Source organism: Arvicanthis niloticus, chromosome 6 (genome assembly GCF_011762505.2).
Source record: "Arvicanthis niloticus isolate mArvNil1 chromosome 6, mArvNil1.pat.X, whole genome shotgun sequence".
In the NCBI taxonomy this organism is placed as follows: domain Eukaryota; kingdom Metazoa; phylum Chordata; class Mammalia; order Rodentia; family Muridae; genus Arvicanthis; species Arvicanthis niloticus.
Genome location: NC_047663.1, coordinates 35,070,949 through 35,085,906, shown reverse-complemented (window position 1 = coordinate 35,085,906; position 14,958 = coordinate 35,070,949). Strand labels below are relative to the sequence as shown.

The 14,958-nt window shown below is 43.6% G+C and overlaps 1 protein-coding gene across 1 annotated transcript in view; it reads right to left on the bottom strand.

Annotated features, from left to right (window-relative positions):
- Positions 1 to 14,958, bottom strand: part of Gdpd1 (glycerophosphodiester phosphodiesterase domain containing 1) — a 36,222-nt gene that overhangs the window by 18,271 nt on the left and 2,993 nt on the right. Inside the window, exons 2-4 of the mRNA XM_034506326.2 lie at positions 8,170 to 8,212; positions 3,639 to 3,774; positions 1,027 to 1,072 (exon numbers count right to left, since the gene is read on the bottom strand). Coding sequence (XP_034362217.1) covers positions 1,027 to 1,072; positions 3,639 to 3,774; positions 8,170 to 8,212 — 225 coding nt within the window. The remainder of the gene's footprint in view (positions 1 to 1,026; positions 1,073 to 3,638; positions 3,775 to 8,169; positions 8,213 to 14,958) is intronic.

Genomic DNA, 14,958 nt, shown 5'->3' with positions numbered 1-14,958 from the left:
TAGCCTATACATGGTAGAAATATCTTCAAATTATATAACTGACAAGGCTTAATGTTCACCGTATAAGCTACTCAGAAGCTTGACCTGGTGGAGCACAGAGGAAATGAAGCTCTTCGGTCGAGGCCAGCCTTGGCTACATGGTAAATCCCAGTTCAGTCTGGGCTGCAGAAGAGGACTGTATCTGTAGGCTGGTGAGGTAGCTCTGTTCGTAAAGGCAATTCCCGCCAAGCCTGACGACCTGAGTGTGAACCCCAGAACTACAAGGAGAGCAGCTTCAACTGTCCTCTCAGGTCCACAAGCTCACCACGGCGCACAAATGTGTGCGCAAACAGCACAGGTGCACGAGTGTGTGCACACACACATCCACAGATACAAACAAATGCTGGATCAGCAAGTGCTCTCCAAGAGGCCCATTCTATTTATTTATTTCTCCTTTATTATATTTATAATGGACAACTACTATAACTAGTGGCAATGCTGTGAAAGTTCAGACTTTTGAGGTAAAAAAAAAAAAAAAAAAAAAAACAGAAAAATAAAAGAAATGGAGAAGTGCAAAGCAATCAGGCAGGAGGCCTTGTTTCTACAAGCCTCACCACTCTGAAGGCTGAGGCAGGAGTACTGCTATGAGTTGGAGGCCAGCCTGAGATACACTGTGAATCCAAGGCCAGCTGAGATACAAACTGAGACTATCTCAAGACACCCACCCTGCTCCCCACCCCCATCCCACCAAAGTATAAAGTATCTCTAGGAAACTAAATTCATATAATTATTACAGTACTCTGACTTCAATCAGTTGTCGAGAGAATTTAAGCACAGTGATACAGTTAAGTCTTTGGGCCAATCAGTCTTAGAATTGGTCATCAATCAAGGTTTTAGATTTGTAGGTCAGAGGTTAAGTTACAGGGCAATACTATTAGCAAAAAAAAAACAAACAAAAAAAAAAAAAAAAAAAAAAACTACTGTGATTCTCAGCATTAGTGAATACACTTTCACGTCAGTGTTTAAACCACAGAAGAGAAGCGTTACCTCTCTGAAATGGGACGTCCAGTGTGCAGAGGTAAGGTGGGAGTTCCTTCAAAAGACATGATAAAAAATGGTTAGCTCTTCAAACAGAAGGTGCTTCAGTGTCTCAAACTATGACAAACATTTTCTAAGAAATAGTAAGACATATCATACATTTAAACACAGCATCCATTAGCACTTTCAGAGGCAAACTCGTGACATGATGACTTATACACCAGGTACAAGAAATCTGTACTTCTTAAATTTATATATATTTTAATGTTTGGCCTCCTCTGTGGCTTATTTAAAATATTTGTTTTTATTATTTTTAATTATATGTAGGTGTGTATGTGTGTGTGCACATACATATGTGTGAGTAGAGATTTGAAGTTAAGAGAGGTTGGATGCCCTAGAACTGGATAACGTCGGGGCTGGAAACTGAACTCAGACCTTCTAACTACTGAGCCATCTCTCTGGGCCCTAAATTTATATTATTGTTAGTAGTAGTAGTGGTATCTTAATTATGTTTTTGAAGACAGGGTTTCTCTGTGTGGCCCTGGCTGTCCTGGAACTTGCTCTGTAGACCAGGCTAGCCTCAATCTGCCTGCCTCTCCCTCCTGAGTGTTGGGATTAAAGGTGTGCAACACCAGGCTAAGTAGAGGCACAACTTTTGAGTGCTGTAATTATAGGCATTTGCCATCACACCCGTTACATTGAAGTATTTGAAACACAATATACATAATTTCTATCTTATATAAAACTGTAGAAAACCAGCAGAGTATAGCAACAGATTATAGCATGATACTGGTTTTCTTCACATGATTTATATGAGTTACATTGTTTAAAATTACATTATTTAACATGTGTGAGAGAGTACAAATGTAACACAGTGCGTTCATATAGTACAGAGAACATAGTGCAGGAGTCGGTTCTCTCCTTCCACCAAACAGATCCCAGGGATGAAACTCAAGATTGTCAGGCGTGGTCTCAAATGCCTTTGTGCACTGAGTTAGCTTGCTAGCCCACATTTTTCTTTCTTTAAAATTTTTTTCATATGACTAGATTTTTAAAAGTGTGTGTGTGTGTGTGTGTGTGTGTGTGTGAGCATGGGCCCCTGGAGGTCATAAAAGAATCTCTGGGAATCAGCTTTTTCCTTCTACCTTGTTTTGAAGTAGGGTCTCCCTTGGTGTCTGTTGCCCCATGTGCTCAGGATGGCTGTCTTCACTTCCCGTCTCATGGCAGGAGTGCTGGGATCACAAATGCACAGTACTTCATCCATTTTTTTTCTTTCCTTTTATCTATATGATTTATTTATTTTTGTTTTATAAGCATTGATGTTTTCCCTGCATATATGTCTGTGTGAGTGTGTTGGATCCCCTGCAACTAGAATTACAGACAGTTGTGAGCTGCCATGTGAGTGATGGGAACTGAACTCAGGACCTCTGGAAAAGCAGTTGTGCTCTTAACCACTGAGCCAGCTCTCCAGTCCCTCATCTGGCTTCTTAAACTAAGCTCTGGAGATCAAACCCAAGGTGTAAGCTTTCCTGCCAATCACTTCTATGTGCTAAGCCATCTCGCTGGTCCTTGAGCAGGTTTTTGTTTTTTGTTTTGTTTTGTTTTGGTTTTGGTTTTTTTGAGACAGGGTTTCTCTGTATAGCCCTGGCTGTCCTGGAACTCAGGCTGTAGACCAGGCTGGCCTCAAACTCAGAAATCTGCCTGCCTCTGCCTCCCAAGTGCTGGTCCTTGAGCAGGTTTTAAACGATGCTTTCCTACACTACAAGGCTAAACTAATTCCTATATTAAACGTGACTCAAATAGACAACTTGAATTGTAATGTCATTTCATATTTGACGATGGCTAATTTTATCGAAACCTTGGAGACGTAGCACAGCTGAGAGCACGTGCTTGGCATGCATGAGGCCCTGGGGTCTGTAAACTGGGCACGACTATGTGTGCCTATGATGCCAGCATTTGGGAAAGTGAAAGCAGAATTATCAGAAGTTCAAGGTTATCTTCAGTTATACAGGGAGTTTGTGGTCAGCCTGGGCTACATGAGACTCTGTCTAAAGAAAGAAGATGAAGCCGGTCCCCAAAGATGCATTTGAACTGTGCCAAGCCCTCGGTGGACACCAAGGCACACCAACACCTTCTCCTTTCACATTTATTTGAATCACTGTCATTCTTTAGGAACTCAGTTTGATTTGCCCACTTGGTTTTTTCTTCCTGTCTTGAAAGTCTTTTGCTGGCACGTGTGTCTGTGCACCACTTACCTGCCTGTGCCTACAGAGGGCAGAAAAGTGTGTCAGATCCCCTGGAACGGAAGTTACACACAGCTGTGAGCTCCCACGTGGGTACAGGGAATGGAACTGGGGTCCTCTGGAAGAGCAGCCGGTGCTCTCACCCATGAAGCCATTTCTCTACCCCCTGTTTATCTGTCTGTTTGAGACAGGAGCCAGAGTGGCTTCAAGTGTTTGGCATGCTTCCTGCTACCGAAGTGCTGGTGTTATAGCTGTGAGCAGCCACTACTCCAGCTTAATCGGCATCCTTTTCAAAAGTTACGTATGAAGTGACGTCTGGCTCTCTTTTGCCTTAAAAATATTACCCTTAAACAATGATATTAGTTTATTCTTACTTACACAGTATTTGAGGTCAGAGACGTTCACATTGACCCCGGTTGACCTCTTCAGGTTTCCATCATGTGACACTACAACTTGCTCATCTTTTGTGATATGGCAGTCCAGTTCTAACATGTCTGTCCCAATGGTAACTGCACTGGAGACAAAAGAAAACGGCACTTTGAAACCTGGTAAACATTTACTGTACATGTATCGGAGATGAAAATTCTAATTTTAAAATCCAAAGTATCCCATGACACTGAAGTAGCCCAGTCACATTTATCATTCATCAATGTGAGGTTGTAATCTTATAATAGAAAGTTATCAAGTGTTGTGACTTATAATAAGTGGATCATGCTGTCTCTTCCATGGGCAGCTGTGGTTAATCCTGACATTTCAATATAATGGGAAAAGTACTTGACCAGAAACGAAGAGACCTGGGTGGCAGTTCCTGATACCTTAGTGTAACTTAGGGCAAGCTGACTTCCTTCTTGTGGCCTTTATTTCCACACATATCAAACAAAAGTATCAAGATTTAAGACAAAGTGGCTGCTTTAATCATCTTGATTAAACATACTTTTAGGATGGTCTTGTGGTGTATTCTTGGAACCCTGCACTTGGGAGGAAGAGGCAGAAGGTTACAGAGTGAGGAATGCAAAACAACAATGGATTCCAAAGAAAGGGAGATGTAGGAAGAGACAGTAAAGGAAGGGAAGACCAGGTGAGCTAGAGTGCGTCTGTAATCCCAGCACGCAGTCCTAGCAGAGTTGGTCAAGGTTACCCTCAGCTATGTAGGGTGAAGTTCTAGGCCAGCTTAGGATATATGGTATCCTGTCTAAAAATAAAACAAAACAAGAGCAGAAAATGAAAAGAAAGAGAAAGGAATGAATGAATGAGTGAATGAATGAATGACTTTGGAAAGTAATACATGAACAAAAGAAGTTCGTCTCAGAAATTGACACAGAAATGGAACAATAAAAATATGTAAAAACCATAGAGATAAAATTCAATCACTAAACTAAGTGTAACAACAGAAGGCTTCAGAGCCACATCAAACTGAAGAGTCTCGGCTGAAACTGTGCATGGTAGGGCTTCTCAGTAATAAGGAATCACAAATGCCTAGTAAGTATAGAAGTGGACATTCAACAGCAAAACTCACTATGGAAAGGAAGGCTAGATATAGTAGCTCACACCTGAGCTCACTTGAGAAGCTGAGACAGAAGAATGCCTCCAGTGTGAGTCCAACCTAGGATATACAGAGAGCAGCCTAGGTTCATTGTAAGCTGTGGAGGTAGGTTTATACAGGGAACAGTTTAGTAACCGGACTTGGCTGGGGTGCTGGGGAGCACACCCCATTTTCCTCTCATTTGGAAGCCTAGCTCCTTCACCTGAAAAATCAATCTCTCTCAATCTCTCTCTCTCTCTCTCTCTCTCTCTCTCTCTCTCTCTCTCTCTCTCTCTCTCTCTCACACACACACACACACACACACACACACACACACACACACCACACCACACCTATCATTCTCTAACCCCTACTTGCATTGGGTTCCATGTATATGCTCTCTTCCCCTTAATGACCATCAAACTTGAGTATATTCTATTCAAATGCATCCCTGACACAACATGGTTCAGGAAAGACTCAGCTTTGAGTACATGCACAATAAAGCAAAACCATGTCCTCAAGTGAATTTTTAGGGAGAGTCCCATATTAATAAACTATGTCTATGCATAATTGGGTGTGCATATGTGATAGTTTGTATATGCTCAGCCCAAGGAGTGGCACTATTAGAAGGTGTGGCCCTGTTGGAATAGATGTGGCCTTGTTGGAGTAGGTGTGTCACTGTGGGTATGAGCTTTAAGACCCTCATCCTAGCTGCCTGGAGTCAGTATTCTGCTAGCAGTCTTCAGATGAAGATGTAGAACTCTCAGCTCCTCCTGCACCATGCCTGTCTGGATGCTATCATCCTGCCATGATGATAATAAACTGAACCTCTCAACTTGTAAGCCAGCCCCAATTAAATGTTCTTATAAGAGTTGCCTTGGTCATGGCGTCTGTTCACAGTAGTAAAACTCTAACTAAGACAACATATAATTAAAATCAGATGCATCAGCCAGACATGGTAGCGCACATCTTTAATCTCAGCAATCCACTCAGGAAGCAGAGGCAGGGGGATCTCTGTGAGTTCAAGGCCAGTCTGATCTGGATAGTGAGAGAGCTCCAGGGCAGCAAGAACTAAGTAAGAGAGACCCTGTCTCAAAAGAGACAGAGGGCAGGAGAAAGGGGAGGTAAGGGAGAAGGAGAGGGGGAGGGACAGGGAGGGAAGCAGGGAGGGAGGTAGTTGCTAGGCATGGTGACGCACATCTGTAATCTCAACACCTATGTCCTAAAAACAGGAGGATTAGGAGTTCAAGGCCAGTTTCAACTAGATGGCAAGTTGAGACTTGACACACACACACACACACACACACACACACACACACACATTATGAGAGTCAGGGCACTGACTTAATTGTTTTGACTATATGCCGTATTACACTTCCAGGTATTATTAATATAACTTGCTTCTTTCTCCTGCCCATGCATATAAGTACCTCAGTGTCCTCTGGGTATTTACCTATGTGGCCCAGTTTAATAACCTAGTTTTATTAGCTCTTAAGAATCAGGTTTTGCAGGGTGTGGTGGTACATGACTGTAACCTCAGCACTGAGAGGTGGAGGTAGGAGAGTCAGTTTGGAGTTACTCTTGGACACATGTCCATTCAAGGGCAGCCTAGTCTATGAGAACCCGTCTCAACAAGAACGTAGTTCACTCTGTATTCAAGCAGTATAATTCTTTAGTTTTAGGTTCTATGCTCACCACAAAGGATGGTTGTCTCCTTTACCTGTTTAACATCCTGTTCGAGGGGTATGCTGCTCCAATTCTATTTTAGCGACCAACTCGTGAGAGCTATGAGTATCACAGCCTAAGCAAACTGTCAGAGAATAAGGGGAGGGAAAAAGTCTTCCTCTGCCATTCTCAGAACCTACAGAGATGGTCTCTGTGAAAGCATTTTATAAGCCACACAGAAGGATCTTTCATGAACCGTGATTTTTGTGTAGGTTTTATTTTGAAATTTGTTGAGACAACATTTGTTTGTTTGTTTGTGAAGATAGGGTTTCTCTGTGTGGCCTTGTCTGTCCTGGAACTTGCTCTGTAGACCACGCTGGCCTCCAACTTTCAGAGATGCACCTGCCTTTGCCTCCTGAGTGTTGGAACTAAAGGCATGCACCACCACTGGCAGCTGAGACACCATTTCTAATCCTCAGGATAAGAGCAAAGATCACCCTCCCAGGAAACTCAGGAGTTGTGTACAGAGGCAGGCAGCACTTTAGCTGAAGCTGACTACTGACTGGGGAATGGAGCTCAAGTAGAGAGAGGTTTGGATACAGGGGAATTCCAACATATTTGGCTATACTCCCCTGTTTGAGATGCTATCACTCAAGTTCCTGGTTCCCCAAACTCTGGCAGCAGGGCCACAAACTGAGGATCAAGTCCTTCTTGAAGTCACACCTATTATCGTTGCCATATAACTGTCTGGAAGTCACTCAGCTGCCGTCCTCTGCTTCCCCAGTGCTTCCCCAGGAAGGAAGGTGTGAGCTACCTCCAAGAAGAAAAATAATCTTTAAGATGTCACTGAATGGTGAAAAGCAGAAACTTAGACCAAATTCTGCTGGGATGTGGGCATACCTCGGCCCGTGGAGTGTGTGCTTAGCATGAAGGAAGCTCTGGCTTCAATCTCCAGCATAGCAGACAAGCAAACCCTTCTGATTAGCTCTAGCTACATATCAAATTGTTTCCAAGGGTGTGAGACCACCCTTGTCAACAGAGAGAGAGAGAGAGAGAGAGAGAGAGAGAGAGAGAGAGAGGCCCACCCCATCTTAAAAATGGCTTAAAATTATATTAGAAAAAATTTCTCATTAATTTAAATAGGTAATATCTTCCCATCATTGGCCTTGCTTCATAGCCCGCTTTGGTATTCAGAGAGAGGACCACAGGCTGATGGTAAACATGAGCTCTGAGACAAAGAACAAGGGCTCTAACCAGTGTCTTCTGCAGCTCCCACTACTACCACAAAGCCTTGAAAAGGCCTCTGTATGAAATATAAATTCATATAAACAAAACCAATAACATATTTTATTAAACAACATCAGCACACAAGAGGATCCCAAGAACTGCAGGAACCTGCTCAACAGAAACTACTGGGTACAAAGCCGCACAGTCCTGTGCCTGAGCAACAGCCAGGGGGGCACTTGTCTCACTGGACCAATGAGCATTACACAGTCTGTCCCTTGTCACAGATGTCCGCTTCTAGCTCTGGAAACCAAGTCTCTTTGGACTACTTTCACAATTACACAGACGCCAAACACTCTTTGTAATATTTCAAACTATCAAAAAGGCATTTTAGAGAAACAGCTATTGCAAGTGAGCGGCACATATACACTGTGTCCCTCTGTGAATCATCAGTTCAGTGACAGGCTGTAGAGAGAGAGGGCCTTCCTGTGTACTCACTGCTGGAAGGCCGCCATTGTGTTCTCCAGGTTCTCTCCAGCACCTGTGGAAACACGGAGGGTAAAGTTCATTTACTAGTCATGTTGATTATTCTCTCTCTCTCTCTCTCTCTCTCTCTCTCTCTCTCTCTCTCTGTGTGTGTGTGTGTGTGTGTGTGTGGTGGGTAGAATTCTGTTTTTCAGGGTTTTTTTTGTTTGTTTTCATTTTTTGAGACAGGGTTTCTCTGTGTAGCCCTGGCTGTTCTGGAACTCACTCTGTAGACCAGGCTGGCCTCGAACTCAGAAATCCACCTGCCTCTGCCTCCCAAGCGCTGGGATTAAAGGCGTGCGCCACCACTGCCTGGCAGTTTTTTTTTTTTTTTTTAAATCAACAAATATGTATATATGTATTTAAGGGATTTCAGGTGACAGTTCCTTCACTGTCCATGAAGGTCACTGATATTCCTGCAGAGACCTCTTGGGGGGGGGGGAGGGGGCTGGGGATACAGCTCAGTTAACAGATTGCCTAACTTGTATAAAGTCCTAGATTCAAGCTCCAGTACTGTATGGTACCATAAACTAGGCATGGTAACCCATGTCTATAGGTCCAGAATTTGGAAGACAAAGACAAAACCCAGGAGTTAGAGGCCAGCCTCGGCTACAGCATATAGCCTTTAAAAACAAACAAACAAACAAACAAACAAAGCTAACCCTCTTTAAATGAGTGGCTATTTAATTCAGTTGTCACTTCAACCCAAAATTCTTTCCTTCATCTGAGCTTCTTTTATCTCCACCTGGATCATGGGCATACTTAAAACAACTTCAAAGTTCCCTCTTTGAGAATTTTGATGTCTAAATTTTAAAACAGTTTATTTCAGGATCCATTTTAGGATAAATGATTTTTTCAATTGCTGGCATGCTGCTAAGGACTGTTAGCATTATAAGAAACTATAAAGAGCGCGCAGGGTCACGATGCAGGCTGAGAGGCCTCATTTCTACTCAGAGCCCAGCTACCCCAGGCACTGCAATGTGTTCAGATTCTGTAAATCCAAATGTCATAAAAATCTTAACACTCAAAATCTTCTCAGGTCAGGCGGCCTTTCAGAGAGCAGCTCTGAAGAGCTTACAGCGACAGCCCATTTGAAAGGCACCGAGTAAAGCCTGGGAAATGCTACAGGGAGAGCCACAGGAGAAAGCTGCTGGCGCAGTGGAGAGTTGAAGAGATTGAACAGCAATGCCATGCCGAATTTTCACCGAACAGGTGGAAGAAAAGGTGAAAGCCACAGGAAGTTGAGGGTGTCAAAGCTTAACCTGTGATCAGCCACAAGACCCAGAAAGCCAACCATGGCAGACTTGGGTTTCTGTCACATTGTCCTTGGAACTCTCAGGATTTTCCCCCTTGTTTTAAAAGACGTTCGTTCTCACATAGTTCAGGCTGGCCTCAAACTCCTATGTAATCCTGTCTCCACCTTCCACATTCTGTGATTATACCACACTCAGTAATTTTCAGGGGTTGTATTTGCAAGCACACATGTGTGTGTGCATGTTTGTGTGTCCGTAAGGGAGACTGCATGCCTCAGCATAGGGTTGTCCGTTGTTCCCCACTGCTTACGGCAGGCTAGAGTCCTGGAGTGCCTGTCTCTGCCTCTAATTTCCTCCACGGAGCTCTGGAATCACAGACACACTCTACGTCTACACAGCTGGCTTGTCTATGGTTCTGGGGATTCAGACTCACATTCGTTACCCTTGCCCAGCAAGCACTTTTATCCTCAGAGCCATCTCTCCAGCCCCAATTTTCGGGTTTAGGGGACTGGTTTTTTTTTTTTTTTTTTTTATCACTGTTTTGTTTTATTTATTTTGAGATAGGGTTTTAGCCAGTCGTGGTAGTGTACAGCTTTAAACCCAGCACTCAGGAGGGAAGAGGCAAGTGGAAATCTGTGAATCAGAGGCCAGTTTGGTCTACAAAGAGAGTTCCAGAACAATCAGGGTTATACAGAGAAACTCTCTCTCAACAACAACAGGAAAAAGAGGAGATAAGAGTTTACTCTATAGCCCAGGCTAGCCTGAAACTCACAAAGCAGCCTAGGCTGGCACTCAGATTCTTAGTAATCCACCTGCCTTAGCATGTATGAGTTACCATATCCAGCATGAATAAGAAAGTCCATAGGTGTTAGACTTTTAAAAACAGTGGTTACAGGACTGGAAAGATGGCTCAGTGGTTAAGAGTGCTGGCTGCTTTTCCAGGGGTCCTGAGTTCAATTCCCAGCAGAAATATGGTGGCTCACAATCCTCTACAGTGGGGTCTGATGCCCTCTTCTGGCATGCATGTGTACATGCAGATAGAGCATCCATGTACATAAAATAAATCTTTAAACAAACAAACAAACAAACAAACAAAAAAACCAACCCTGTGCTTACATGATAGTGAGGAATGCAATGGCAGCTAATATATGACTTTGATTCGTGCTATGGCAGACACTTTAACCACTGGTGCTTTTTAAGTTGGGAGGGAGACAGTAGAGATTGAACCCAAATATGCAAGGCACACACAGCAGCACTGAGCTGCATACCCAGACATATTCACCAATACTGGTGAAGACATACCACAGTGAGGAGGTAAACAGCGGCTTATGAACACAGTTTTGACCATGCAGACTGACATAAGAGTATACGGGACACCCAGAAGTCACAGACCACACTTTGAAGATGCCGGAAGAGTCAAGATTACTTTTGGGGGCAAAGGGTGACAAATTGGGAAGGGGAACAAGGGCATTTTTGATAAGATCTCTATGTAGCCCAGGTTGGACTCAAACTCCAAATATTCCCGTCTCCTGGGTGAAGAGTTAAAGATGCACCAACACTACTCAGCTAACAGGGGCTTATGAAGTTCTAGAAATGTTCTAGCAAAATTTTTTAATTACATTTAGGGCCAGGCATGGTGGCACACTCCTGTAATCCCAGTGCTCAGGAGGCAGAAATATAGTGTTTGATTACAGCCTGGTCTATATAGTGAGGCACAGGATAGCCAGGACTTCATGGAGAGACTCTGCCTCAAAAACCAAACCAACAACCGAACAAATAAAAAACCAACCTTTTTACTACATCATTTAGTGTGTGTGTGTGTGTGTGTGTGTGTGTGTGCACGCGCGCACGCACGCCTGTATGGACCTGCATGCAGTGTACAGTTTTCCCATCAACTATGTGTGTTCCAAAAATTAAGTCCAGGTGGTCAGAACTGGGAGCAGGTGCCTTTGCTGCTGAGCCATTGTGCCAGCCATCTAGAAATGTTCTGTATCTTGAACAGCTGTGTATAAACATTTAGGGGGAGGGGTAAGAGTGCTTCCATTAGAGAGGAATTGATGAGTTTGGAGAATATATTAAGAGCAATAAGCCAGTCACAAAGATAAGCACAAATACTACACGATCTTCCTTATACATAAAAAGGCCAATTGCCAGGTGTAGTAGCATATGCTTTAGATCCCAGAAATCATCCAGCCTCTGTCTCCTGAGTGCTGGGATTATTAAAGGTGTGGACCACCAAACCCAGGTTGTCCATCTATTTCACTGGGTCTCAACCTACTATGTAACCAAAGATGACCTTATGGCTCCCAGGCCTCTTGCTTTCACCTCTTGAGTGCTGGGACCACAGGCATATGCCACTACAAGTGGCTTTATAATTTTTGCTTTTATTTATTCATTTAATTTTTTTCCAGACAGGGTGAAAGGACAACATAAATCCCATCTGTCTCCATTTAAGGACCAGGCTTGATTTCAAAAAGAAGGCCACAAGGCACCAACTCCAGGAACAGACCATAAAATCCAGAAACAAGGTCATAAAACCCCCTCCCAAAGAACAGCCTGGAGAGGGGAAGTATCTTAACTCAGAATGGGCCATCTGTGATGGGCAACCCTAGCTCATTCTATGGTTAAATGTTCAAGACATAGGAATGCAGACCACTGACCACCTGTGACCCCTAGCACCCACCAATGAAATTTTATATTACCTAATCCTTCTAGAGTGTTCCTTCCCCTTGTTCCCTATAAAAAGCCTGTGCACCTCTGTCTGGGGTTGCCAGTTTAAAGAATGGTTGACCCTCACATGCTGGTTGTTTCTGCAGAATAAACGCTCTTTGTCTTTGCATACTATCTGAGCCTGAGGACTTCCTTCAGGGATTTTCAGATCCTTACAAGGGTCTCGATACACAGCCCTGGCTGTCCTAGAACTCACTATGTAGACTAAGCTGGCCTTGAATTTATAGAAATCTGCCTGCTTCTATCTCCTGAGTGCTGGCATCAAAGATGTTCACCACCATGCCTGGCTATAATTTGCTTTTTTAAACGTAAAAATGGTGGGCAATTTCCTTAATGGACATATGCCATTTTAAAATGTCTGATGATAGCCTTCTTTATAACACTATGCTTTGATTTATTACATCCACATTTAGCTTGTTTCCAATTTTAGATATTTCAGATAACAGAATGCTGTTACATAAATATGAGACACACACATGTCTCAGGTATCCCAAGAATGATCTTGATCTTCTTCCTTTTTTTTTTTTTCTTTTAAAGGCAGGGTCTTAATATATATTTCTGGCTGACCTCTAACTCACAGGGGTCTTCCTGCCCCTGCCTTCCATGTGTTAACTTTAAAACCTTATTAATTGACTAAATAGATTAGCTATCACCAATACTGCATAGGTGGTCAAGAGGCCTGGAGATGTGGGTCAGGGTAGGGAGGTTGCAGTATATGGGAGGGCCTGTGCAGACAGGACACTTAGCATTCAGTGTATTTCATTAAAATCCTCACAACCATCTTGTGAGTTAATTAACTTTCCCTAAGGACTTTAATGGTCAGCACATGGCTTGGTGGTTCCTGACTGTAATCTCAGCTTTATAAAGCCAAGGGAGAATTGTGAGTTTGAGGCTTGCCCAGATTACTGCATAGTGAGATCTCATCTCCAAATCAAAACAAACTGCCAACCAAACAAAGCGTTAGCTAGAGCCACAGAAACAGTCTTTGTGAGCCTGCCTCCTTACCATGAACTATGCTGCAGATTTTGATGTTGCTGTACTGCTATTCAGATAGTCCCTTGTATAGGTAAACGGCTTCCATATTCTTCTGTCTGCTGTAAAGTTAGGAGGTAAACTGCACCAGGGCTATGCCTGCAGATTACACTCATATGGTGAAGCCTGCAGGGTAACTGAGGGACTAATTAAGAAACAGTGTTCCTCTCCAAGGAATTATTTAGTGCTAAGGCTTCCCCTGTGAACCTACTAGGATTCACTTTCTCTCAAATAATAATGTGACTCACAGAAACAGCCTAATTAATTTTTTTTTGTTTCTCCCAATAAGTAACTACAGTTTTCAGATCAACAATTAAACAAGTCTATGTACAAGCAAAATGATTTTTCTGTGTTTTCTGGACAGGGTCTTGAACCTGAACTCACTATGTGCCTCAGGATGACTTTGAAATTCTGTGTCCCCGTGTGACAGTGCTGGAATTACAGCATGTGCTGTCATACCTGGCTTATATGACTCTGGGAATGGAACTTGGGACTTCATGCATGTTAGGCAAGTACCATTTCCTGAGCTCCTCAAAAATTTTATTACACATTATTTCTTGTAAGTCAGGTGGTAATACACATGCCATCACTGAAGGAGGCGGGGCAAGAATCCAAGCAGGCCAGGAACCTGAAGCGGAAGCCATGGGAGGAACATTGACTGCTTACTGACATGTCCCTCAAAGCTTGCCTAGCCTGCTTTCTCATACTATCTGGGACCACTTGCCCAGGGGTGGCACCGCCCACAATGGGCTGAGCCCTCCCGTGTCAATCATTAGTCAAGAAAGTGCCCTACAGACTTGCCTACTGGCAATCTGATGCAGGCATTTTCTCAATTAAGATTTCCTCTTCCGGAGCTGGAGAGATGGCTCATCAGTTAAGAGCACTGAATGCTCTTGCAGAGGTCCCGAGTTCAATACCCAGCAACCAAATGGTGGCTCACAACCATCTGTAATGGAATCCAAATGCCCTCTCCTGGTGTCTCTGAAGAGAGTGACAGCCTACTCATATATATAAAATAAGTAATTTAAAAAAGTTTCCTCTTCTCACCAGAGAGTAGTGACACATGCTTTTAGGCCCAGTACTCATAAGGTAGAGACAGGCAGATCTCTGAGTTCAAGGACAATCTGGTCTAAAGAGCAAGTTCCAGGATAGCCAGGGCCACACAGAGAAATCATGCCTCAAAAAAACCAGAAGAAGGAGGAGGAGGGAGAGGAGGGGGAGGAGGAAGAGGAGGAAGAAGAGGAAGAGGAGGAAGAAGAGGAAGAGGAGGAAGAAGAGGAAGAGGAGGAAGAGGAGGAGGAAGAGGAAGAAGATGAAGAGGAAGAGGAGGAGGAAGAGGAAGAAGAGGAAGAGGAGGAAGAGGAGGAGGAAGAGGAAGAAGATGAAGAGGAAGAGGAGGAGGAAGAGGATGAAGAGGAAGAGGAGGAAGAGGAGGAGGAAGAGGAAGAAGATGAAGAGGAGGAGAAGGAGAAAGAGGAAGAGAAGGAGGAGGAGAAGGAGAAGGAGCAGCAGCAGCAGCAGCGTGAATCTCAGGGGTCAAATTCAGATCATCAGTTGACACCCTCACCTACTGAGCCATCTTACCAATTATTGCTCTGTACCACAGAGTGGTTTCCAACTCACTATGCAGTCAAGGATGGCCTTGAACTCCGGATATTCCTGCCTATACTCTCAGTTGTTTTTGTTCTTTAGCCATCTCACCATACAGTCCAGGCTGGCTTCAAACTTACAGTCTTCCTACCCCAGC